This window comes from Dermatophagoides farinae, chromosome 4 (genome assembly GCF_024713945.1).
Source record: "Dermatophagoides farinae isolate YC_2012a chromosome 4, ASM2471394v1, whole genome shotgun sequence".
NCBI classification, from domain to species: domain Eukaryota; kingdom Metazoa; phylum Arthropoda; class Arachnida; order Sarcoptiformes; family Pyroglyphidae; genus Dermatophagoides; species Dermatophagoides farinae.
In genome coordinates, this window is record NC_134680.1 from 701,125 (window position 1) to 726,027 (window position 24,903).

General features: G+C 30.3%; 7 protein-coding genes across 12 annotated transcripts; 1 reads left to right on the forward strand and 6 right to left on the reverse strand.

The window, feature by feature from the left end:
• Nucleotides 1-80: 80 nt before the first annotated feature.
• LOC124491133 (RNA-binding protein fusilli-like) lies at nt 81-10,115 on the reverse strand. 2 transcript variants are annotated; one of them, XM_075730613.1, is made up of 11 exons: nt 6,468-10,115; nt 5,811-5,954; nt 4,957-5,746; nt 3,252-3,306; nt 2,985-3,092; nt 2,750-2,925; nt 2,585-2,679; nt 2,297-2,512; nt 1,389-1,823; nt 1,110-1,305; nt 81-1,044 (listed from the first exon to the last, which is right to left on the reverse strand). In XM_075730613.1, exons 1-11 carry the CDS (start codon nt 6,630-6,632, stop codon nt 608-610), a joined length of 2,817 nt encoding a protein of 938 aa, XP_075586728.1. In that variant the 5' UTR covers nt 6,633-10,115; the 3' UTR covers nt 81-607. The 2 variants fall into 2 exon arrangements, with proteins under 2 accessions (XP_075586728.1, XP_046909704.2); XM_047053748.2 differs by having other exon boundaries at nt 2,985-3,095; nt 6,468-10,114.
• Nucleotides 9,332-11,213, forward strand: LOC124500317 (magnesium-dependent phosphatase 1). 2 transcript variants are annotated; one of them, XM_047064376.2, is made up of 5 exons: nt 9,332-9,351; nt 10,248-10,367; nt 10,527-10,594; nt 10,674-10,731; nt 10,810-11,213. In XM_047064376.2, exons 2-5 carry the CDS (start codon nt 10,336-10,338, stop codon nt 11,201-11,203), a joined length of 552 nt encoding a protein of 183 aa, XP_046920332.1. In that variant the 5' UTR covers nt 9,332-9,351; nt 10,248-10,335; the 3' UTR covers nt 11,204-11,213. The 2 variants fall into 2 exon arrangements, with proteins under 2 accessions (XP_046920332.1, XP_075586729.1); XM_075730614.1 differs by lacking the exon at nt 9,332-9,351 and adding an exon at nt 9,685-9,699.
• A 510-nt stretch (nt 11,214-11,723) lies between these two features.
• MEP-1 (zinc finger protein MEP-1) lies at nt 11,724-18,254 on the reverse strand. 4 transcript variants are annotated; one of them, XM_075730611.1, is made up of 6 exons: nt 17,058-18,209; nt 15,005-15,278; nt 14,564-14,940; nt 12,494-14,509; nt 12,200-12,421; nt 11,724-12,127 (listed from the first exon to the last, which is right to left on the reverse strand). In XM_075730611.1, exons 2-6 carry the CDS (start codon nt 15,228-15,230, stop codon nt 11,909-11,911), a joined length of 3,060 nt encoding a protein of 1,019 aa, XP_075586726.1. In that variant the 5' UTR covers nt 15,231-15,278; nt 17,058-18,209; the 3' UTR covers nt 11,724-11,908. The 4 variants fall into 4 exon arrangements, with proteins under 4 accessions (XP_075586726.1, XP_075586727.1, XP_075586724.1 ...); XM_075730612.1 differs by lacking the exon at nt 17,058-18,209 and adding an exon at nt 15,431-15,782; XM_075730609.1 differs by having other exon boundaries at nt 12,494-14,940; nt 17,058-18,254.
• A 347-nt stretch (nt 18,255-18,601) lies between these two features.
• Nucleotides 18,602-19,155, reverse strand: LOC124490146 (dynein light chain Tctex-type 1-like). The gene has a single exon (XM_047052606.2). The coding sequence runs from the start codon at nt 19,153-19,155 to the stop codon at nt 18,826-18,828; it is 330 nt and encodes a 109-aa protein (XP_046908562.1). The 3' UTR covers nt 18,602-18,825.
• On the reverse strand, nt 18,602-20,081 carry LOC124490144 (uncharacterized protein KIAA1143 homolog). Its single transcript, XM_047052604.2, has 3 exons — nt 19,894-20,081; nt 19,719-19,839; nt 18,602-19,645 (listed from the first exon to the last, which is right to left on the reverse strand). The coding sequence occupies exons 1-3, from the start codon at nt 20,005-20,007 to the stop codon at nt 19,404-19,406; spliced, it is 477 nt and encodes a 158-aa protein (XP_046908560.1). The 5' UTR covers nt 20,008-20,081; the 3' UTR covers nt 18,602-19,403.
• Nucleotides 20,082-20,713: 632 nt separating this feature from the next.
• Nucleotides 20,714-23,552, reverse strand: LOC142597487 (uncharacterized). The gene is made up of 2 exons (XM_075730615.1): nt 20,862-23,552; nt 20,714-20,791 (listed from the first exon to the last, which is right to left on the reverse strand). The coding sequence occupies exons 1-2, from the start codon at nt 23,433-23,435 to the stop codon at nt 20,786-20,788; spliced, it is 2,580 nt and encodes an 859-aa protein (XP_075586730.1). The 5' UTR covers nt 23,436-23,552; the 3' UTR covers nt 20,714-20,785.
• Nucleotides 23,461-24,877, reverse strand: LOC124490142 (ribonuclease P protein subunit p40). The gene is made up of 2 exons (XM_047052602.2): nt 24,523-24,877; nt 23,461-24,463 (listed from the first exon to the last, which is right to left on the reverse strand). The coding sequence occupies exons 1-2, from the start codon at nt 24,650-24,652 to the stop codon at nt 23,583-23,585; spliced, it is 1,011 nt and encodes a 336-aa protein (XP_046908558.2). The 5' UTR covers nt 24,653-24,877; the 3' UTR covers nt 23,461-23,582.
• Between the last annotated feature and the right edge of the window lie 26 nt (nt 24,878-24,903).

The following is a 24,903-nucleotide window of genomic DNA, read 5'->3' on the forward strand; positions in this document are numbered from 1 at the left end:
TTCTTTTCAAATAAAAAAAAATCTGTATGTATGTTCGAATATTGAGCAATTTCCTGTTTTATAATACAGGTATATAAATGGTGGTTGAAAATTTAAATTTTTTTTTATTTAAATTTATTTTAATTTTCAAAGTTTTTTTGAAATTATGTGATTGTCATGTTAATTTCGATTGTGATTGTGATTTGAATTTACATATATTGCAATTAACGGCAATGTAATTAGCGAATCATCAATTTTTTTAAAAGACAAAAAAAAATTTGATTATATCACACACAACAACAAAATTTGAAAGAAAAACAGCAAAAAAAAAATCAAAATTCACAATTACAAATTTAATGTTCATTTATAGATCGATTGATTTATTTTAAATTTTTTTATTATTATTTCGATTTTATCGATCTATATTGGAAATTTTTGTTTTTTTTTCTCTTAAAATTATACTATTGCACGTACACAAACAAACGCACACACACACACAGGGAGGATATACGTGTATTAAATAAATTTGAATTTTCATTGCAATTGATCCATTCGATCACATTGATATATTAAAAAAAAAAATAAAATAAAAGATGATGATCAAATCTAATTATCATTTATTGATAATTTATCGTAGACCACGCATATTGACCATGGCCGGTGTCGGTTGTTGATGATGATGATGATGATGATTATTATGATTATGATGATTAAGATTATTACTAGCAAATGCAGCTGCATAAGCTGTAGGTGATACCGGTGGTGATGGATATGGCCAATAAACTAGATTAAATGGATTAGTATGTTGACCATAAGATGATGATGATGTTGTTGATGTTGATTGTAAACGAGATGCGGCTGCTGCCGCAGCAGCAGCTGCCTGTACCGCTGTATGTGGTTGTATCGTAGATGTACCATTTAATGATAAAACTGGATGTTGAACATTATTTGAAGCGGCGGCGGCGGCTGCAGCAGCTGCAGCAGCCGCTGCCGCTGTTAATGTGACCGGATGACCAAATGAAAATGCTCCAAATGGTGGTGGTGGTGGTGGCAATAATGGTGTAGCTAAAAATAAAGAACATAATTAGTTCATTCATTTCAATCATCATCATCAATTTCAAAATTCAAACCTGATGATAATAATGATTGTCTTTGTAGATTAAAACCACCACTTGTTAGATTCATATCTTCTACGGAACATTGAAATACTTCAATATAACGTTGTTTTTTACCAAAAATCATATAACGATGATGGCGATTTTGTGCTGCCAATAATGCTGATTGTTCCGAATCCATCTGTATGAATGCTTCACCTGATGGTTGGCCCTAAATTAGATTAGATTACAAACAAAATAAATTTAAAATTCAAATTTAAATCCATCATCAATGGGATAGATAGTTAGGTATACCTGTGCATTATAAACCATATGTACACCTTGAAAGACAATATTTTTTGAATGTTCACCAAGAAATTCTAATATCTGTTCTACTTGTGCTTCATATGGTAGACCACGTAATTTAATACAATCTTTACGATTTTGTTGTTGCTGTAATGGATGATTATGATGATGATGAAGATGATGTTGAAGTTGATGTGGATGTGAATTTTGTGATTGTTGTTGTTGTTGTTGCTGCTGCTGTTGTTGTAATAGTGATTGCGTGACCAGAGCTGGTAATAATGACTGTTGTTGTTGTTGTGTATTGACTTGTAATTGTTGTTGTTGTTGATGCTGCTGATGATGATGTTGATGTTGATGTTGATGATGATGATGATTATGATTATGACAATTTATTAAACCATTTAAATCGGCATAGATTCTTGCCTCCATATTTCTATTGAAAACCTAATTGTAAAAAAAAGAATCAAAAAAAAAAATTAATGAAAATTCTCAGGGTCATCATCATCATCACCATTAGCACTATTCCAGGAAACCAGAAAAAGAATCTACTTTAATTTTCTCATTCTTTCTCTCTCTCTTTAGCTTTATCATCATCAATTGACATAATCATCACCATCATCATCATGATAATCATAAGTTTTCAATAGATCATCATCATGTTTTAGAAAAAATGAAATGAAAAGTTAGTTCCATGTCTGTAATGGATAATTTCTTTTAAATATATAAAAAAATGAAAAGATTTCAATCATCATTTTCTACTGTCCACACACACACTCAAAAAGCCATGTTGAATGATTTTGTGGGAAAGAAAAAGAAGGAAATCTGTAAAAACATGTTGTTGATCGTGGATTAGGATCGAAGATTAACACAATGGTAATGATGATGAAGCACACATGCACACACACACACAAGCATACCTGTTGAACTTCGGCCGTTGTTGAACGAAATAATTCAATATATCGTGAACCAATTAATTCTCGATGTTTCTGTAATGAACGTACAGCAATATCTTCTGTTTCAAATAAAACAAATGCATCACCAGTTGGACGGCCATCCGGTTTTCGTACAAATAATACACCTTCATCACCATTCATTACATCACATTTATGACCATTTGAAGCGAAAAAATCAATCTATATAAATGTAATTCAATTTTATCTATATGTCATGTACAACAACAGGAAAAAAAACGATATGAAACTTACCACTTGTTGAGCTGTACAATCATATGGTAAGCCACGCATACGAATTATTGCTTGGCCACCTTTCGATAGGAATGCTTGTGCTTCATTATTATTGCCTTAATGTTGAGATTTTTAAACAGAAAAAAATCGATGATTAATAAATTCAAAATCTGATCAAACACATACCACCTGCAACATTAAGAAAATCATCACCGGATGCACGATACACTTCAATATAACGTTGTCCAATATGATGTTTATGTCTTTTTAGTGCCATATCACGATGTTCTTGATTAACGAATCGTATTAATGCTTCACCATTTCTTCTTCCTTGTACACTTAGACATAATGCAACACCACCTCTATAAAGATCATCATTAATGTTATTAGATATCGATATCGATATTAGAAACACACATACTTGATAATATTTAATCCTTTGAAAAAATTTGCAATATCCTTATCTGATGATTGCCATGGTAGTCCACGTGCACGTACCACTGTATTATTATCGACCAATTCATTTTTACTACTATGAAAACAATAACAATGAACAATTGGAACAAAAAACAAAACAAAACAAAACAATCAATGAATGAATAATGGATTAGACACACACACACACACACACAAACGATACGATGGAAATGGAGCATTTAAAATACAATGAAAAATCAGATTCACTTACCATATTCCTGGTTCTAATTTATCATTGATAATTTGTAGCTCATCAAATCGATGTCCTAAAGACAAATAGTCGAACATTAAAATTATTATTATCAATCCATAACGAATCACATTTTATCATTTTGTTGTATATGCGCCACAAACATGTGTAAACAATAGTTTGACAACAACAACAACAACAAGAGCAAAAAAATAATGATCAATTGTTCGATGATGATGGTGATTTTTTTTTTTTGGTTTCAAAATGGAAACCAATTTTAAATTTCGAAACAATAAACAATAATAATGATCGGAAATCAAAAAAAAAAATCAACGTCCTTCAAAATCGACCATTACTATTTATATAAGGGCATTAATACCTGTCAAACACAACAAACAAACAAACAAACGAACAAACAAATAATCATCGATCATTATTCAATCGATCATCGTCATCATCATCATCAATGATAGATAATCTATTTGAATCAGAATATAATTGAAGGGTCAAGGTGTCCATCCATTCAATATAGCCTATTGGCCGATTGAATAAACCGGAATGAATACAAACATTCCATTATTCAAGTTTGGTGGAGAAGAAGAAAAAAAATTTTTTCTTTCAAACAAACAAACAAAAAAAAACTAAGCTATTACCCCATCATCATCATCATCATTATTCTGTCGTCGTCGTCTTCGTCTATTATTCTTTATTTCTAAAAGAATTAAAGAAACAAAAAAAAAATACGAAAATTGTACATTTTTTTGCTATACAAACGAACAAAAATCATCATTATCTATCTCTCTATCTATCTATGAACGATTATTATGATGATGAATCTGTCTGCCTGTTTGAAGATGATGATGACGATTAAGACGACGACAATGACAATAATAATGATTATGATAATGATGATGCCGGTAAGGAGAAAAAAAAGGGTTCGATGTACGGACGAAATGTTTGTTGTTCTGGTTATATTGTTTCTTCATCATAGTTTGACCTTCGTATAGAGATTGAGATGGATTACCATTATCCCTATTCTTGTGTTAATGATGACGATAATCATCTCACGTTCACTTTCAAAAAAATTTGAAAAAATAGACAGAAAAAAAAACAAAATATTTCCATATTGATAAAAGTCATCTGCTGACTAATTATTATAGATTAGACGATGACGATCGATGTTCAAAAAATGAACATTTTTATTCAAAATCAATTGATGTTGAAATAGTTGAAATTATCATCATCATCATGATTTGATGATAATCAATTGAATAATCATAAAAAGTGTCGTTGATTTTTATTTTTCACTTCCTATTGTTTTGTTGAAATGAAAAAAAAACTTCAATAATAATCAATCAATCAATGTACAGATAGGCCGAACATCATTGTGAATGATATTTTTTTTTGATGATGATGATCACAACACATAAAAAAACAGGAAATCAATCAGGTAAAAATCATCATCATCTTCATCGAAAATAGTTGTCCAAATCGTTTGCAAATAGATTGTAATGATCAAATCCATTGACAACGAACAGACAACGGATAATCATGTAAAAAAAAAAGAAAATCTAGCTATAGATTAGACCTGGGTGTAATACGAAAATTATCTGGGAAAGCAAAACTTTAGGTACATTCTTTCTTTCTCACTCTCGCTCTGAGAAAAACTGGACATTCAAATAATAATAAAATGATGATGAACGAATCTATTGGAAAAAAAACTTACCATCGATGAGTAATCGATTAATAATGGTTACCATATTGGATAATTTCATTTGTACCAATTCTAATTCATTAATCTCTTGTTGTGGTTGTTGCTGATTCATTGTTGTTGTTGTTGTTGTTGATGATGGTGATGGTGGTGATGATGTGGAAGCCGTTAATGATGCATTACTGTTGGTGGTCATTGTTGTCATTGTGGTCATTGTGGTTGTTGTCGCTGTCACTGTCGATGTCGTTGAATCATTATTTTTAAATGATAAATAATCAATCATATCATCCAATGTTTTCATATCATTATTACGATAAAATTTACGAAATTCTTTTCGTAAATCAAAAAATTGATAAAAATATTCCGGTAAATCTATTGATTTTTTTACAGCTTCAGGATGTAATACTTGTCTTAGATGTAATTGTCCATCGGTTATCAATTGTATACCATTATAATGTTGTTGTTGTTGTTGTTGATCATTACTATTACTGTTGTTGTTTACATAATGACCATTGGTCATCATCATTATTCGTTCTTTATTTGGATAATCCGTTTGATTATTATTATTATTATTGTTCATTTCATCATCATCATTATCATAATCATCGTTTGTAGGCGGTGTTGTTGATGTCGATGTCGATGTCGATGATGATGATGAACAACATGTATCTGTGTCGGTATTTTCAAAATAATTATCCGAATGTTTTGGACATTGTGTTGTTGATGAAGGCGGTGATGGCCGAAGCTGCGGTTGTTGATTATTCAATTTATCACCAATCAAATGAGTATTTATGTATTGATCCATCTTCATTATGGTATATATGTGTAAGGATAATTTGCAAATTAAAAACAAAAAACAAAAAACAAACCTGATGGATAACATTTTCCAATGTAGATGCGTATTTAATTTTTTCTTCACTAATACCATATGAATCACGTGCAGCTTCCGATAAAATATTATCATTGATATCTTTATTTTTAGGCCGTACATATTCAAAACGTTTTTCAAGTACCTAAATGGAATGTGAATATGGAAAAAAAAATTTTTTGAATTTGTTCGGTTATTATCATGATGATCATCATCATCATTAATATTGATCTGCAAATCTATCTCATTTTCAGTATGTGTGTGTGCGCGTGTGCGTGTGTGTGTGTGCAAAATGTGTCAAATTATCATATTGACCTCGAATCAGTTTTTTTTTTACTATAATAAACCTGACCTGGAAAAAAAACTGCTGCCAATATGAGATGACGAAACTTTGAAACTAATCTATGCGACAGCATCTATGTGTTGGTGTATATGTTTGACAACAGTCAAACATCACATTCAAATAAACGTTTGTTTCCGGTGAACAAACAGGCGCAATTATTTGGTAAATTTTTCATATTTTGAAATGATGTTGTTGCAGCAATAATTATCCATAAATTGAAATAACAACAAAAAAAATTGTGACTTATTGAGTCATACAACAAAAATGAGCAGCAGCAGCAACAACAACAACAAAAAATAAAGAAAACAAACAAACCTTCAATATGGTGGTATCGATGACCAACCATGCAAACAGTACAATCTCTTCTTCATCGCTACCAAGATCATCATCTTGTTGTCCGGCTGTAACAACGTGTACGACAATCAAATAACGGCAATCATTTTGTTGATTATTCAAATGCTGATGGTGATGATCGACCATATTTTTTTTTCTTTTTTTCAGGATTATTCAAAATTACCGGTAGTTGATAGTGATGAATGCACTAGTAGTAGTTGATTTGTTAGGAACTTCTTTTTTGTTTTGTTTTGTTTACTGGAAATTTTTTTCGTTGAATGATTGATTTGATTGATTGATTGATTGGTTGGTTGATCGAACTGATGAATTTTTTCACATTTTTCAAAGATTAAATGTCATCATGTTGTTGTTTTGTTTTTGTTTTTTTTTTGTTGTTGAAAAATACACATTTCCCATGAGAAGAAATTTTTTTCGGAAGTCAAAAAAAAAACGATTCAGAGGTAGATCGATCGATGGAAAATCAGATCAGAAATTGAAGAAAATTATACGGAAATTTCATCATTTGAGAAATAAAACAAAAAAAAAATTTCAGATTTGTTATCAAAATCAAAAAAAAAAAAAAAAAATTTGAAACAAACCAAACAAACCAAACCAAACAGAACAGACAGAACATTCGAATCTGTCTGCTGCTGTTGCTGCTTTTGGATGTTGTGATGATGAATCCACCTTTATCTTCGCTCTCTCCATCTTTGTCTCTCTATATTTCTCTTTCTCTATTTTTTTTCAATCTCAAGACACATACAGGTGGAAACAGGTGTTTCTCCTTCTTCTTCTTCTTTTGGAATTTTCTCTTGTCTTTTTTTTTCTTGAAGAAAGAGAAAAAAAACTCTCGCTAGATTCTTTTTTTTTTTTTTTTTTGATCAACAACAACAACAACGATCACAGCAGCAGCAGCAGCAGATTTTGTTGTTCTGGTCGAATCTTACCAACACACTTGTTGAATGTATATAAAAGTGGACATATAAATATTCACCTGTGGCTGCCATCCATTCATGTAGCTCAATATTCATTCATTCATATAAACATACACTGAACATCTTTCGGTGATTTTTTTTTGCCTTTGGTAGAAACGAAACAAATGAAACGTGGCCATACCTGTTTTTTTTCATCATCATCATCATCATTGAATGTCGTCGTCGTCGTCGTCGTCATCATTATCATAATCATCGAACATGGACAACACACACACAGGTTTTTCTACTACTTTTTCTACATACACACACAACTACATCATATTAAAAAATTTTTTTTTGTTGTTCATTTCAAAAATTTTGATTTTTTTTTGTCTTGCAGCTACCACCACAAAACAATAATGATGATGATGTTGAAAATATGGCAAAGGTGTGGAGGTGGTAGGTAGGTTGGTTGATTGGTTGAATGATTGGTTGGTTAGTAAGTTGGTCGCTTGGTTGCATGGTTGGTTTGGTGGTCAGGACAACATTTCACATCATCATCATCATCAATTATTTTCATTCAATTTGATTCAGGTTTTGTTGTCGTTGTCGTCGTCGTCGTTTTTTTTGATAAATTTGATTCAAAAAAGAAAAAAAATTTTCATTTCAAACAAACAAGTGAGAGAGAGAGAAAAAAATCTAAATTCAATTCAGGATTCAAATATATTGAACAACAACAACAAGAAAACGATTAATGAATGTCTCTGCTTTGCTCACAGTGTATGACGACAACATTCTTTCAACATTTTTTTTTCCTTTGTTCAATATTATATCGATCGATTATGTAATAATCAGGTTTTTTTTTCTCTGCCACCACCCACCCACACACACACATACGGGTAAATTCCCAAAATTCATTAAAATGGAAAAATCGTAACAAAGAAAACACAAAGAAAAAAAATCCGGACATATACAATATATATGGACGGCGGAAATCCTCTATTTTTGATATAGAGGATATCGAATATTTGATTATAAATTATTTAAATTACATCATGATGATGATGATGATTATCTAAATCTTTTTTTTTCTTACCATTCAACAACAACAACAACAAACAACAATAATCATCATTATCAATCAAAGAAAAAAAAATTTCCAATCGAATCGAATTGAAAACGATATCAAATCATCATCATCATCATCATTCAAAATTCGTTCATCATCATCGATTTCGTTGAAGACAACCGTAGGCAAAAATGATTGGTGAGTGTGTGTATGCGTGTATTATACGCATTTTGTTATTAAGAATGTAATGGCCACAATTATGATGATGATGATGATCTTGATTACTTTGATACATGAATCCAACGATTTCAAGAATTTTTTTTTTTATTTCTCATCAACGATAACAACTAATCTTTTGTTATTTTTTTTCAAGTTCATTGCACATTCTTCATATCCAATTCATTCATTCATTCAGAATGATTGCCAATTGTGTGCATATTAGAACTTGCAGGTTGAGTTTTTTTTTTCTTTATTTTCAGAATTCATTATGATGATGATTTTTTTGATTCAAGTTAAATAAGTGCATGTGGTGTGTGTGAACGAAGATCCTGATTGTCCAGACATTTTTCTTGAAGAAGAATCGAATGAATGAATTTGGAATGAACAGCAGCAACAACAACAACAACAACAACAAGTGGAAAACAAGTTTTTTTTCATTTCATACAAATAATAATGATGGTGATGGTGGTGGTGGTGGTGGTAGTTATTACCATTCAATCGTATCGACTCTCGTTCCGACAACGATCATGATGATGATGATGAAAATCAAAAAAAAAATGAATAACTTTTACCATGACTTTTTGTTGACTATCGGATGCACTCGAACACACACACACACACACACAGGTAAAAAATGAAAAAAAAACTACAGACAGATGGACAGGTAGGTAATATACCCCTGATGATATATACACACACACACACAGTATGTCTATTTACACACACTATGAAATGAATCGAACGTTTTTTTTTCTGGATGATAATCACGAAATGTTTGTGTGTGTATGAATGATGATTATATAGTCGGATTTCTCTCTCTCTCTCTCTCACTGAAAAAAAATGATGATGCTGATAATAATGATGATGGGATGAAATGAATGATTTGATAAGATTTTAGATGATGATGATGAGGTAAGATGTGTTTTTTTTCTGATCAAATACTTACCCTGTCTGTCTGTCTTTTTCTTTCTTTCAGTCACTTTTTCTTGCTTGAAATGAATAAATGATTCTGGTATCGTTCATTGTATTTCGTAGTTGTTGTTGTTATTTAAAAGAGAAATAAAAAACCAGAATTCCACAAAAGAAAACGACAAATTCTATGATGTATTATTGTGAGGCACATAAAACGATGAATTAATGATTGAATGAATCAATCAATCAATCAAATCGATCGATTAATGAATATCGTCGAAAAAAAACAAAAACGTTGGTTGAGAAAAAAGAATCAATTATGACTGTGTGTGTGTGTGTATGTATGTGTGACAATCGATATCGATTGAAAAAATTATCATTTTCTATTTCATTCCATTTTGTTTTATTTTTTTTTTCGTTTTCAAGGCTCCATTTTTATATTATAATAATAATAATAATTATAATTAACATTGTTTTGTTTTTGAATACTTATTAACAACAACAACAACAAAAAAGTACATGTAAATTGTAAATTGTATATTGTTGTTGTTGTTGTTCTTGTTTTTCGCATACTGATCGTAACAAACGAACCAAAACGACGAGATAAACAAATTAATTATAAAGATTTTTTTTCTCTTTATCATTTAGATATATTGACGACATTGAACAAATAAGATGAAGATAGAGAGTGAGTGAGTGTGTGAGAGAGAGAACGATAAATTAAAATAATAATAACATGGAAAATGTCAATCATGGTATTTTGGAAAGGTAAATTGAATTTTTTCGTTTTTTTTTGTTTTCGAATGTTTAAATGTTAATCGATTTGAGCGACATCTTTTGTCCAGAAAATGCATGTTTTTGTCATTTTTTTGTTGTTGTTGTTGTAAGAATCATCATCTGATTTTTTTTTATTATTTGTATAAACAGGAGAAAGATCCAAATGGCCCAAATGATCCAAAAAATTGATGATTTAAAATTAATTGTTTTCGATTTAGGTAAGTGATATCATTTCAATCAATGTGATATGTGGATAAAATTTTTTTGTTTTGTTTTGTTTTGTTTTCAAAATCAAAGATTATACATTATGGCCATTCTGGGTGGACACTCATGTTACACCTCCATTTCATCGAAAGTAAGTGTTTCATTATGGTCGATTGCATTCATGATTAATTAAATTCATTACCATTTGAATATAATACAATTTTTATAGTGGAAAATATGTTTATGATGTTCATGGAGCATTGGTGAAATATTATCCCGAAGTACCGGCCATACTAGAACGATTAAAATCATTAGGCTACATGATTGGTATTGCATCACGAACCAGTGCTATACAAGAAGCGAATGATTTATTACAATTATTAAAATGGAATCATTGGATTGATTATAAACAAATCTATCCTGGTTGTAAAATTCAACATTTAACACAATTATCAAAACAATCTGGCTGCCAATTTGATCAGATAATATTTTTCGATGATGAACAACGGAATATAATCGATTTAAAACGTATAAATGTTTGCAGTATTCTAGTGAATAATGGAATGACATTCAAATTATTAACCGAAGGTATCGATAAATTTATCAACGATAAAGCAAATTGAAAATTGAATTATTGAAGGAAAAATTTTTTTTTTCAATTTATTAGTCATCATTCATTATTATTATAAAATTCGTTATTCAAGTCAGACCTATTTGTATTTGTATTCGTGTGTGTTGTGATTTGAAAATGATAGATTCTGTTATAATTCTTCCATCCCAAATTTTTTTTTTCATCTTTCCAAAATTTTTAAATAAACTTATAAATAATAAACAATTTGATTGATTGATTTGATTTGATTAATAATAATAATTTGTTGTATATGTATACTTGCCGTGTGTGTGGGTGGGTGGGTGTGTTAAATTGAATTGTTGTTGTTGTTGTTGGTTTGTTTGTTTGGTTGTTATTTTTGTAGTAGAAATAATGTTGAACAAGCGTCTTAATGAATAAAATAATAATAAAGAGAGTAAATAATATTTACATTTTTTTTTAATTATGAAAATTGAAAATCCAATACATCAACATTTTTTTTTCTTATTTTTTTTTTTTGGTATTTTCCATATGAAAATTTTCAATTTCTATTCTTTTAATGATGAAGTTGATGAACTTGATGATTTTGATGATGATGATGATGATGATGGGATGATTGGCGCAAGGAATATTCAATCGATATATATAGCTTTATAAAGCTTTAAACGAATGGATGTAGATGTGTGTTAGCAAGTATAGATTGAATTTTTCTATACATATTTCAACCCCAAATCTTTTTTCAATTACCATTTGCTGACATATCTAATGCAGCCTTTTTTCTTGGCGGCATCGATGATGATGATGATTCATTATCAGCTGTATTATTATTATTTCGTTTGACCGATCCACTATGTACCATGTATACATGATTTTCAAATAATCTATAAAGATTAAATGTGGCTGAACACACCGTACATTTGTAGCTTAAATGTGCTGGTTTTAGATTGATTTTATGGGCCTAAATTGATGAAAAAAAAAAAATTTTTTTTTATTAAAATAAAATCATTTGAATTACAAATAAAATCCTTACATGATTCATGTGAGTAACCAATTTATTGGAGAATACACGACCACAAATCGTACAACGGCCACCATCTTCATTACGATTAACCATTTCTTGCATATTCGATGTAACAAGACCATGTGAACCTAATAAATGACGTTCAAGGCCTTGATCGGTGAAAAATCTCCATTGACATTTTTGACAATTCAATGGTGGTCTACTGGCCAACATTTTCGGATGAATTCGTACCTGAATTGTTCAATAACATATGTTTTTAAAAATCAGTTCCAGAATTTATTTCAATTTTTATATACAACATACCTTATGGATCCATTGCATATGTGTACGTAATTGTTCCAAATCTTTGATATAACCATCACAAATTTCACACATAACAAATGAACCTTTTGGATTATTTGCTGCAGCAGCTGAACCAACTGTTAAATTATTCGGTTGTTGTTGTTGTTGTTGTTGCTGCTGTGAATGATGATGATGATGTTTATTTGATATGATATTTGATTTACTACTATTATGACGACTGGATGATGATGATGATGAATGTTGTGGCTGTTGTTGTTGTTGTGGTGAGGCCGATAGACCACCACCACCAACAGCAGCTGTACCGGCAATATTCTGTAATTTGGCCAACATATGTGTTTTATTCAATAAACTAAGTGCATTTGGTGATAGACCTTGTAATCCAGCAGCGGCAGCTGCTGCTGCGGCCGGATTCTGTAAAAATTGTGCCGCAGCCTGTGTATTGGCCAACATGTTATACAATTGTGGTGCCGCAACATTACGCAGATTCAATCCAGCCAATTGATTTACATTGGCAGCAAGATTAGCAGTGACAGCATTATTATTATGTCGATTCATTTTATTTGCCGATGATGATGATGATGATGTATGAGCCATTATGGATGATTGGCCTAATGATTGTTGATGATGAGCTTGATGATGAGCATCGAATGGTTGCTGTTGATGATGATGATGTTGTTGCTGTTGATGGTGATGATGATGTTTTTTAATACGACCTGATGATGGTCCAATTCGATTCATTTGTTGTTGCTGAACAAGATACATTTGTTGTTGAAGACCTGGCGGTAGACCAGCAATCTGAGGAACCTTTGTTTGTGGATTCAATGCAGCAAAACGTAATGCTTGTAATGTAGCTTCATAGATTTTTATATCTTCCTGTGTAATTGGTTTCGGTGTTATCGTTGGAAAATAATCATCTTTATTGACCAATAATTTTTCTGGTAGAAAAAATTTCAAACATTTTGCTATATGTGTTGCAGCTTTTGATTTCACACCAGATTCATATGGACAAATTGGACATTCATATAGCTGTGGTGGTAATTCAATCATACATTTACGTTCATGCATACATTGTACATGATCAATAATAACTTTTGAATCACGTGTAGAAAATTGACAATAATTGCACTTCAATTCTTTACGTGATGTTTGATGTGGATATGCCATATGATTTTGTAATACCGATTGAAATTCGGTACGAAAATCACAATGTTCACATTTTATCGTTGGATAAATGTATGATGAATTCGCTACACGACAACAATTTAGATATTCTTGCTGTTTCTTTAGTTCTTCCATCAAATCTTCGGCATCACCTTCTTTACGAATCTGTTTTCGTACTTTGTTAATAGCATCTTTATGATACCATTGTTTAACACGACTCAGGCCAATACCGATTAAAAATTTTCCCACTGAACTGGAATAAAAATCCGATATGGTCAACATATTTTTTGTATTATTCGTCTGTGTAGATGGTGGTGGCGGTGCCGGTTTCTGTGTTGATTGATCCAAATTATCTTGTTTCAATTTTGTAGGAAATTTATTTGCCCGTTTTACGATCAATGGTACCACTTGTGATGGACAATCAAGTATGGAATAATCTTTATCAATATCGATATCACTACGAGATTTTTTATTTATCGCTATACAATCACCTAATGTGAGAACATTTTGGAAAAATTTCGGAAAACCAATCAATTCATCGGTCAATTTAGGAATCAAATCTTCAATCGATGTTTTTTCAGCAACAATAACCACATCATCTACGCTATCATTATCTTTTGATTTTTGTTTCATTTCTTGTTCTTGTGGCTTCTGTTGTTGTTGTTGTTGTTCTGCTTTTACATGCTTCGATGTTGATTTATTATTTGTTGATAAATCTTGCACTTCATCTTCATCATCCATATCGTCATCATCATCATCATCATCTTCGATGACAATTTCTTCAGTAATTTTGTTATTATTGATTGATTGTTGATTATTTTTCACAGAATTCAATGATGATTTCGTAACCAGATTCTGTGGTTTATTCAAAATGTTATTATTAATGGAATTTAATTTATTTTCATTTACCATATTCTTTGTTGCAGAAGCGGCTAATGAATCTTCACCATCATCACCAACACCATCTTCATCCACAATATCATCATCTTCATCTTCACTAATCATAATTTCATCATCAATTGCTGTACTAGCTGTTGCCGATTGTAAACCACCATCATTAATCAATGATGATGAATCACCATTTATAGAATTGATCATTTCATTATCTTGATCTTCATCCACATCCGCATCCGCATCATCATCATTATCAAAAGCTTTTGAATCAGATTCATCACCATTTTCGATCATTTCAATTCCTTTATCATCTTCTTCATCAACATTATTGATTGGTGATTCTTCATCTTGTTCTTGTTGTACATCATCATCGTCATCGTCATCATCCTCTTCTATTTTAAAAAACGGATAAAAAAAAGTTAAAATTTGAGAAAATCGATGATACCAATAACTTACCATCATTTGAAAGATCAATCAATTCAACATTATTTTGTTGTTGTTGTTGTTGATCATTTTCATTTAAAACATTATCATTATTCGAATCCAATTGTTCAATATCATCATCGTCATCGGCATCGATAACAGAATTTGATTTTTCATCATCATCATCATTCTTCTTTAATTGTTCTTCATCATTATCGGCCACGATTGTATCGGATACCGGTGTTGTTGAATCATCCATATTCTTTTTTTCGATTATTTACTGATTATTCAAAATGGGAAAACAAAACTATAATGAATAAACAAAATGAAGACGAAAAAAAACTGATTAATATATGTAACCACACCGAATACAAATGACGAAAAACAACAACAGGTCCGTGTATGCAAATGTGTTTGACAATTGAGTCAATGCAATGAACAAAACAAAAAAAAAATTACCAAACATATAGACACACCCCCAACTTTTCAAGAATATCACAAAATCAATTTTTTTATGCAATTTTATTAATCCAAATCAAATAAATCATCATCATCATCATAATCATCTATTAAATACACAGTACAAACACACCTACAAACAAAAAAATTCTACTCCTCCTCCCTGTAATTTTTTTTTTTTGATATTGAGCTCTATCTATCTATCAATCTGTGTATGTGGTGTGTTTATAATGTTCAAATAGGACGCTCTTGACGATTATTATTTTGGCTCAATCGTTGTCGTTTTTCTCGTATTTTTTTTTATATTTATTTATTATAGTCGCAGGAACGAAATCGACACACACACACACACAGGGCACAAGAAATGAAAAGAAACGAAAAAAAAATTTGCCTAGAAAAAGAGACTAAAGGCGTCTCGAAACTTGGTGTGTGTGTGTGTGTGTGTGTGTTGTTTTTACAGTGATTATTCGGTTATTATTCCAAATGTTAATGAATGAAACGAAAGATTCATCAATTCATGGAACGATAACATAATTCATTCATCAGAAATCTGAATGAAAAAAAACCGGTCGTTACATTCTCTAAACACATGGAAAGAGAGAGAGAGAGAGAACGAGATATGGTTTGCAATAAAATACAAATTACAGAATCAGAATCAAATACAAAAATAATTCAGATATTTACGAAAGAAAAAAAAATGAAAATTTTAATCAACGGGATTCTAATCAAAAAAAAAAAAATTCTTGACTTTAAAACAAAAGCGTTCTTATACAAGAGTATTGACTGTAATATTAAACAGTACAAACAACACACACACACACACACCATTTAAGATAAAAGCATCACATACGCATGCTCCATCACCATTAACACCACCACCACCAACACCACCACCACCATCACCGCCACCAACCACCATCATCATCATCATCAACCTTCCAACCAACCAAGCTGAAACAGCGGTCGATTGTATGCGTGTGTGTGTCTGTATTTTTTTTTCTGTATAAGTCTGTTTTTTTGTAAAAATGTTGAGTGAGCACTAGTTGGCCATCGCCGCCATATTGGCTTTTTTTTTGACGACGACAACGATGATGATGATGAAAACAACGACAAAGGATAATGAAAATGGATTCGATGGTAAAAAAATAAAATTCGGTTGGATAATTCCTGAAAAAAGAGATAGCAATAAATTCCATTCATAAGAAATGAGAAAAAATGGCATCGAATGGGAGAAAGATAGAATTCAATAAACTGGCCACTATATTTTTTAGCTTTAAGAATATTCTGAATATATCACAAGAATAACCTAACCGAATAACATAATAGATTCAAAAATCAGCTGATTATGTAAATTGGCCAAAAATCATATTCAATTTTTTGTTCATTTATAATAAATGAAAAAAAAATCGCGCGCACTACATTCAAATTGAATGGCAACAACAAAAACAACAACAAAAAAAAATCATATAAACAAATACACATGTGTGTTATTTGTGTTTAGTTTGTCTTAACATTTGACAATCATCATCATCATCATCATTCATTCACATACATACACAAAAACACACACGCATAAATTAAAAACATATATGTCACATATAAAGATTTCGATTAATTCAACACTTACTTTTTTGATGGTTTAAATAGTTCGAAAAATCAAAATTTATAGATTATTTTGATCACCAATGTTGAGATTCGATTTTGATGGTCGATTTAGTCGATATAGGAAAAAAAATAACTAACACAGACACACACAAAAATTCAATGATGAACGAAAAAGTGTTGATGATTCCAAGTTAAGAGAATTTATTTTGAATTTTTTTTTTTCGTCAATATTCACACACACACACACAAAACGGAATTAACAATGATGATGACAGAGTGAAGAGAAAGATAAACAACGTGTGTGCTCAAAACTGAAAACGTACAACTATTTTGATCCAATTAGGTTATAGCCGCACGAACAAACACAACAATGATAATAACGAAAGGAAAAAAAATCGTTCCGTTTTTACAATGATGATAATGCAGACACACAGACAAATACACCAAACGAATTCGAATCAGATCTAATTCGAAATGAAATGAAAAAAAACAAAGTCGTTTTGAATTCCAATGTGAGTAGCGAATTCAGCACAACAAAAATAAAGTGAAACAGAATAATTTTGAAATTCGTTTCAAACAAAACGGAAAAAAAATTCACACGTGAAACTAAAATTCAGGTTCTATCTGTTTACCAGAATAATGATATATGGATTGCGTTTTTGATAAAAATTGTGAGCACGAGAATAATATTTTGATCAAAGAAGAAAAAGAAGTAAATTTGAGGAGGCGGTGGCTGGCTCAACAAATATATTGAGTGTGGATAGAAAAAAAAGTGACAGGCACCAAAACTGATTTCGGTGGGGTTTAACTCTGTGTGTGTTGTGTTTGTATGCAAAGAGAAATTGGAGAGAGATTATAATAAATGTTGTTGCATCGTCGATATGAACCAAACAACCACTACCATCGTCATCATCATCATCATCATCACCTTCGACCACCTTTGTGTTACTTCTTTTTGTTCTTCAATGTAATTCCAATTGTTGACGATAGTGGCGTATTTGTCGAATGTTGAATAATATATACGGGAATAGACACAACAAAAAAAATTGAATTTTGTTTGAAGTATAGCAATATCTTCTTCAATGAATGTTTGTGTGTGTGAAATGAGCAAAATTCGATAGGGTCGATCGGTGCGCTCTAGTTTTTGTTGTTTCTTCTTTGCTCGGCTTATTTCACATACACACACACACAACATCGATAAATCCGATACGCCCCTATGCACACACACACACATACTGATAGAAACGGGAAAAAGAAACAACAAAAGCGCACCAAACGATAAAATTTGGAATTAGTATAAATGAAAAAAATACAGGGTGATGAATAAGAAGAAAAAGAATGAAACGGGATAATAATTTTGTTTGAACACCCGATATGATATGATATATAACCTTCACACACCCACACACACACACACACACACACATTTTGGGTATATATAGAATCGAATCATTTTTGTGGTCATATAATGGGTTCAATCATTCATCGATTATAGTGAAAATCAATTAAAAAAACGGAAATGGCAAAAATATGATTGCCGTTTCGAGAGAAAAAAAACTCATGTAATTTATTAATTTATTAATCTTTTTAATTTTTTTTTATTTTAAATCCAATTCGATTAATCAATGCAAACAATGAATGAATGAGAGAAAGAAATAAATATACAACAAAAAATGTTTTGCCAAGATGTTTTCTGGATGATTTGATTTTTGAATAATAATCATCATTTGTGACCAGAGATAAGGAAAGTGGTGAAAAATCAAAAAATCATTCCGGTAATGAGGGTGAAATCACAATGAAACAATAAATAGATGAACAATACAATATAAATGTTTATTCTCCCAACGTATATTAAAATATTGATCATTCGTTTGATTCCAATAACAACGTGCTGTTGCAGAAATACCGGCACCATTTTTCTGTACAATTGAACAGGATACAATATATTTATATTGGTTACCATTCATCTGCATTAATCGTTGTACAATTTGTTCACAAATCGAATCATTCCATCCGGCTACATCGGAATGTTTATATGGTTCATTCATCGATATAATTGTTTCGATAACATTTTTAGCCATCGAATTGATTTCATCATTATTTATTATTGCTTCAGGCATTGTTTCTTGATTTTTTTTTACAAATGTCTCCTGAATCAATGTGTGGTGAAATTCTTGACCAAAAAAAACAAAAAAAAAATTTCAATCAAATCCACATATCAGCTGTGTATGTATGAATGAATAATTCGTGATGAGTCGATTGTTGGATATTTTTTATACATAAAAAGTTACTCTCAACCGAAAATTAAAGCTCTGTTTATACAATGATGAGAGAGATTTTCTTTTTAAAATCAACCATTGATTATTGATTAATCTTCACCATCATCATCATCATCATCATCGAATGATAATAGGCTAGAATTTTTCACCTTTTTTATTCGATCTTTATCAACCAAATTTGAACGAGAAAAATTCTTTGTTTTCTTTGTCGTTTGAAATGTCGTCGTTGATGATGATCCTGATTGATCATCATCATTAGTATTTGATTTATCTGGTTTTTTAAATATGATTCGCTGTTCAAATGATTCATTATCTTTTTGATAATCTTTCTCTAGTTATTTTTATGGTGAATAAGACGAGATTTAAACAATAAAAAAAAAGAATAACACGTGTATGGCACAAACCTTGTTTTGTTTTCGCTTTAAACATTTCCAATTCTTTTTCACTGATTCCTGATGATTCATCCACTACATAAACTGGTTCTTCATCACGATATTCGAGATCTTGTTTATTGAGTTTTTCTTTCTATTGATCATCATACCATTAAATTAGAGATCGATCAAAATTTCATTTTCAAACCTTTGTATCGATGGTGACAAAATCTTTTTGGATTCCCATTTGATTTTTCATTTTTTTCAAAAATGATGGCTCTTCTGGCCTTGAAAATTCAATGTTACGTTTTCGTTGAGCCATGTCTTTTTCACGAAAAGCGAAATCGAATTCTGTGATTGCCGCTCAACCAAAAAAAAAAAAAAAAAAATTCTGAATAACAAAAATCATCAATGTCTAAATCGGCATTAATATGTCAGCTAGGATGAAAATAGTGTTACGAAACAAAAAATTTTATTCAAAAATTTTCATTTTTTTTTTGTTTGTTTGTTTGTCACAATATTATAAAGCATTTTCAATTTATTTCGAATTTCATCATCAAAATCCGAATTTTTCATACCGATTTCCATGGCTAAAAATTCAGCCAATTTTCTACAATTTTTTTGAACATCATCATCATCATTTTGTTGTTGTTGTTGTTGTTGAACATATTCATTGAAAAATTTTTCAATTGCAATGGCAAATCTATCCAACCATGTACGACGATTATGTATGGGAACAATTAATAAATTATCGATAAATTTTTCAATCAATGATGACCATAATTTTGATAAATGTTTTTGGAATATATTCAATTCATATATACAACTTATTGTATAAATTGAATATGATTGCACCTTATGATTGACCGTATTCAGGAATGTTTGATATAATGTATCCATAATATGTTCAATCATATCCACACCACATAGTTTGATAAAATTTTCCATTGGAAACAGATATGAAAATCCAATACAAATATTCCATTGAAGTTTATATGATTTTTTCTTGGCCAATATTTCATACATATGTTTGATGATCATTTGAATATTTGATTGATCAATTTCATCATCATTATGGGATTTATTCCGATGAAACATGGCTAAATCTGAATCAGAAAAACAATGAGAATTCTGTTTACACAATATCAGATAGATGATTATCGATGAATTGCGAACCAAATTAATGAACATATCATCAGTATGATGTGTGATTTCTGTATAAAGTTTTTCCATAATATGACCAATTCTAATCAAAAATGAATATTCCATTATTGTTTCGAGTTGATTCTTTTTTACACAATCTAAAATATTTGCCAATGCCCAAAGTGTATGTTCAAAAAGAAATATTTGCTTCTTTTTGGCCATCCGACGATACGAATGATTCGATTCATCATCATCATCATGAAATACATCCAAACATATATCGATTAGATCCATAATCAATACAAAATCTTCAACAAAACAATCATATGATTGTAGTATACTTAAACATCTGATTGATGTAGATTTTGTATAGATCCATAATTCATTTTCATCATCATCATTATCCACTGTTTCTGGCCGCTGTTGATTATCATCATGATCAATTTTCGATAATGAAATCAATATCGATATAATATTGAAACGAATTTTCTGATCAAATCGGACAAACACTTTTTCCGGTATCAATGAAATAACATTTATCATTGTTATTTGTGATGAATTCTGTACAATGGCCATATCTTGTTCAACTAATGCTTGATAAAATATTTTCGAATCAATAATTTTTAAATACCATTCTTTAATGAATTCTATACGTGATTCGTGATTGGGAAATATTTCCAATTTATCATCAGATGATAAATCCTTTAAAAATGTTCCAATTGTATGAATAAATTTACACATTAATGTTTGCAAAACAGAATTATTAAATGCTTTGTCCATTTCAACTATTCGAATCGACAGGTCCATACATAATGTATGTATGTTGAAATTTATCGTTTTCATCGATAATAATCGTATGGCAAACTGTGAATGTCGTAGAATCGATATGAATAATTTAATTGATTCAATAATCAACAGTATGTAATCTTGATTATCAATAAATTCATAACATTGTATGAATATTTTATTCATAGTATCACAGCCAATTTTCGTTTCAATTATCCACAATTCAAGATATGATGGTATCATTTGCATACTGAAAATCTTCACATATAATGCTAATGATAGATTTTTAATCTGTGTCACTTTATTATCAATCAGATAACTATTTTGACTGAATAGTTGATTTAGAATATTATCATTAATTTTATGATATGGTGTTATCGATACAATCAATGACAACACTTTATAGACCAGTATTAATATTGAACAATTATTCTCTTTCATTAGGATATAATGAAAAAATCGATGCAATTCTTTTATCATTGTTGCTAATGATCGTGATAATGATGTGAATGATAATGATGTTGTTGTTGATGATGACGATGATGATGATGATGAATCTTGTACCAAATGTTGAATATATTGTTTTCCATCATCAAGAAAATTATACATAAAATTCAATGCCGATGATCGTACACGATTGGATGTATCATTAGAAATTGTTGTCAACAGACTAAATTGTTGATCATATGGCCATGATGAACTGGAATCAGGAAATAAAAATGACCAAAATCCGAATATAGTACGAATATCGAATACATCCAATGATGTTCGTAAACATTCATAGGCAAACATTCGAATCTTTACGAAACTTTTCTTATTCTGAAATTCTCGTCTTATGGTCATTGTATCTGCTGTTGTGGTCGAAATTGATTCATCCAATTCTGATGACGAATATTCAGATGTCGATAAATTCGGTGAATTGTTGTTGTGAATTTCATCAAAAATTTCATCATCATCAAATCGATTACTATTGTTTCGTCGTTTTTTACTATTCAAACCACCATTATCTTTCATCATAAATTGACTGATAGGTGATGGATATAAATTTACTGGATATGATTCTAAATCATATTTGTTCAGGCCATAAAACATAAAACATCGTAATATACCGATTAATTTGCCGGAAACATTTGTCTTTCTCAAATTATTACCATATGAAATGGTGAATTTTGAACAAAGTAAATAGATACATTTCAATAGTAATAAACATGATTGATTCAATGTAACGATAATATTATCATCATTTCGTTGTTGACCGAATGATTTACAAATAATAATCTTCATTTGGATTAAATAATCAATCAAATGTTCAAGAATATCGCCATATAGTGGTGATTCATCAATAATTTTGGTCGTTTTCAAAAGAATATTAAATGATTTCAATAATAAATTCTGTAACCGGAATAGATCACAATGATATTGATAATTTTCTACATTATTATTATTCAATAAAGTTTTAATGTCGAATAAAAATTGATTTAATCGAGATAATTCTTGACTAAAATCACCGAAAACAGTACCATTATCTTGTTTGGTGGTTGTGATTGATGATTTATTCATTTCCATTAATGAATGTAAACTTTCCAATAAAGCAATAATTCTTTTTGAATCTTTTCCATCTTGTACGGAAAGATTATTAAGACCGGTAAATATTACTGTCAATTCTTCACGTAAAAATGATGATGATGATGATTCACATTTTTCATTCGATTTTGGTGATGAAATATTCTGTCGAATACGGTGGCCACCACCACTGCCACTGACATGACGACGACCAGCTCCCCATCTAGATCTGTGTCGGTTATCCGGATGATTATTCATTTCAATCACGTTTATTCAACAAATGTGAAAATAAAAAAAAAGAATTTTTAATTGACACAAAAAAAATCATATGAAAAATTGAGCAACATGTGTGTGTGTGTGTGTGTATGCAGATGATTGATGTACGAATATAATCGATATATCGGACTAGAATTTTTCTATTCCATAATCATAATCATCACTTTGGCACCAAATTAATTTCATTTTTGAATTCAATATGCTAAAACCATATAGATTTTCTCCGGAAAGATTTTTATAATGTTCATTATTTGTTCCACACCAACATTGTGGACAATTTTCAAATCCATGTACAATAATTGCATTCACCATATTTGTGTGAGAATCTTTTTCAATGTTACAAATATATGGTTTAAGTATTTGGATTAATTTCTTTACATTTTCGTGAATGAAAAAGCCATTGATTTGTATGACATAAATATTGCCATGTTTCGGAATCGATAACGATTGATCCAATTGAAATGTTGATACTTCTAGATCGTTTGTTTCACATTTTACATGAGCCATTTGTGCACAACACCATTCAATAAAATCGGCAGTTTCATTTTCATCAATGTTTGGATTGTTTAATAATTTATCCATGTTGAAAATATGGTCAACTTTCTGAAAGAATGATTGATAATTTGGAATACATTTATGTATGGTCATTTTGGCGATTATTGGATCATTTGAATTATGTTGTTGTTTTAAATGTTGAAAATATTCTTCCAATGAATCAGGTGAAACATTTGTCATTTGATTTGGTTGCCATTTTAGAATCACATCGAATGTTAAACCAGATCGTCGTAAACATTCATCAATACGTTTATAATGACGTTTATCTGGCCGAAAAAAAGGCTTGTCCAAATCAATGAGAACACGATATTTTGGCATTAAACATTTTTTACGATTCATGGTTGATTCTGTGCCAATAATTCCTAATCGATGATATGTTTGTGAATTCAATGATAAAATAATACGTTTTCGATCAATAATGGCCATTGTGTTTTCAGTATTGACATCTCGATTGACTATATTATTATGAAAAAATGATTAAAAAGGTGTAAAAAAAAACTGGCAAAAAACTTACCCGAAACACCGTGAACGTAACCATTATTCCAAAATGTACGAATAAATTCATCTTGAATCAAAAGATAAACAGGTAGATTTTTGACCAATAAAAATGCCATTTCATTATGATTGATGAGAAAAGTTTTCATTTGTTGTTGTAATTGGCTATTTTCAGAAAATATCTGTATTGAACGGCCATATAGATGATTATCGATAATCGTATAATTTCCCGGTCATTATCGGTAATTTTAATCAATCTGGAACTTGATTTTGGTGGAAAATTTGACCAATATGAATCGGTCATTTTATTTATCTAATATATAGAAATGGAAAATTGACAATTTTCAATTTGCGATTTTTTTTGTATTTTATTCAAATCAAACCATCACACATGGTAAAT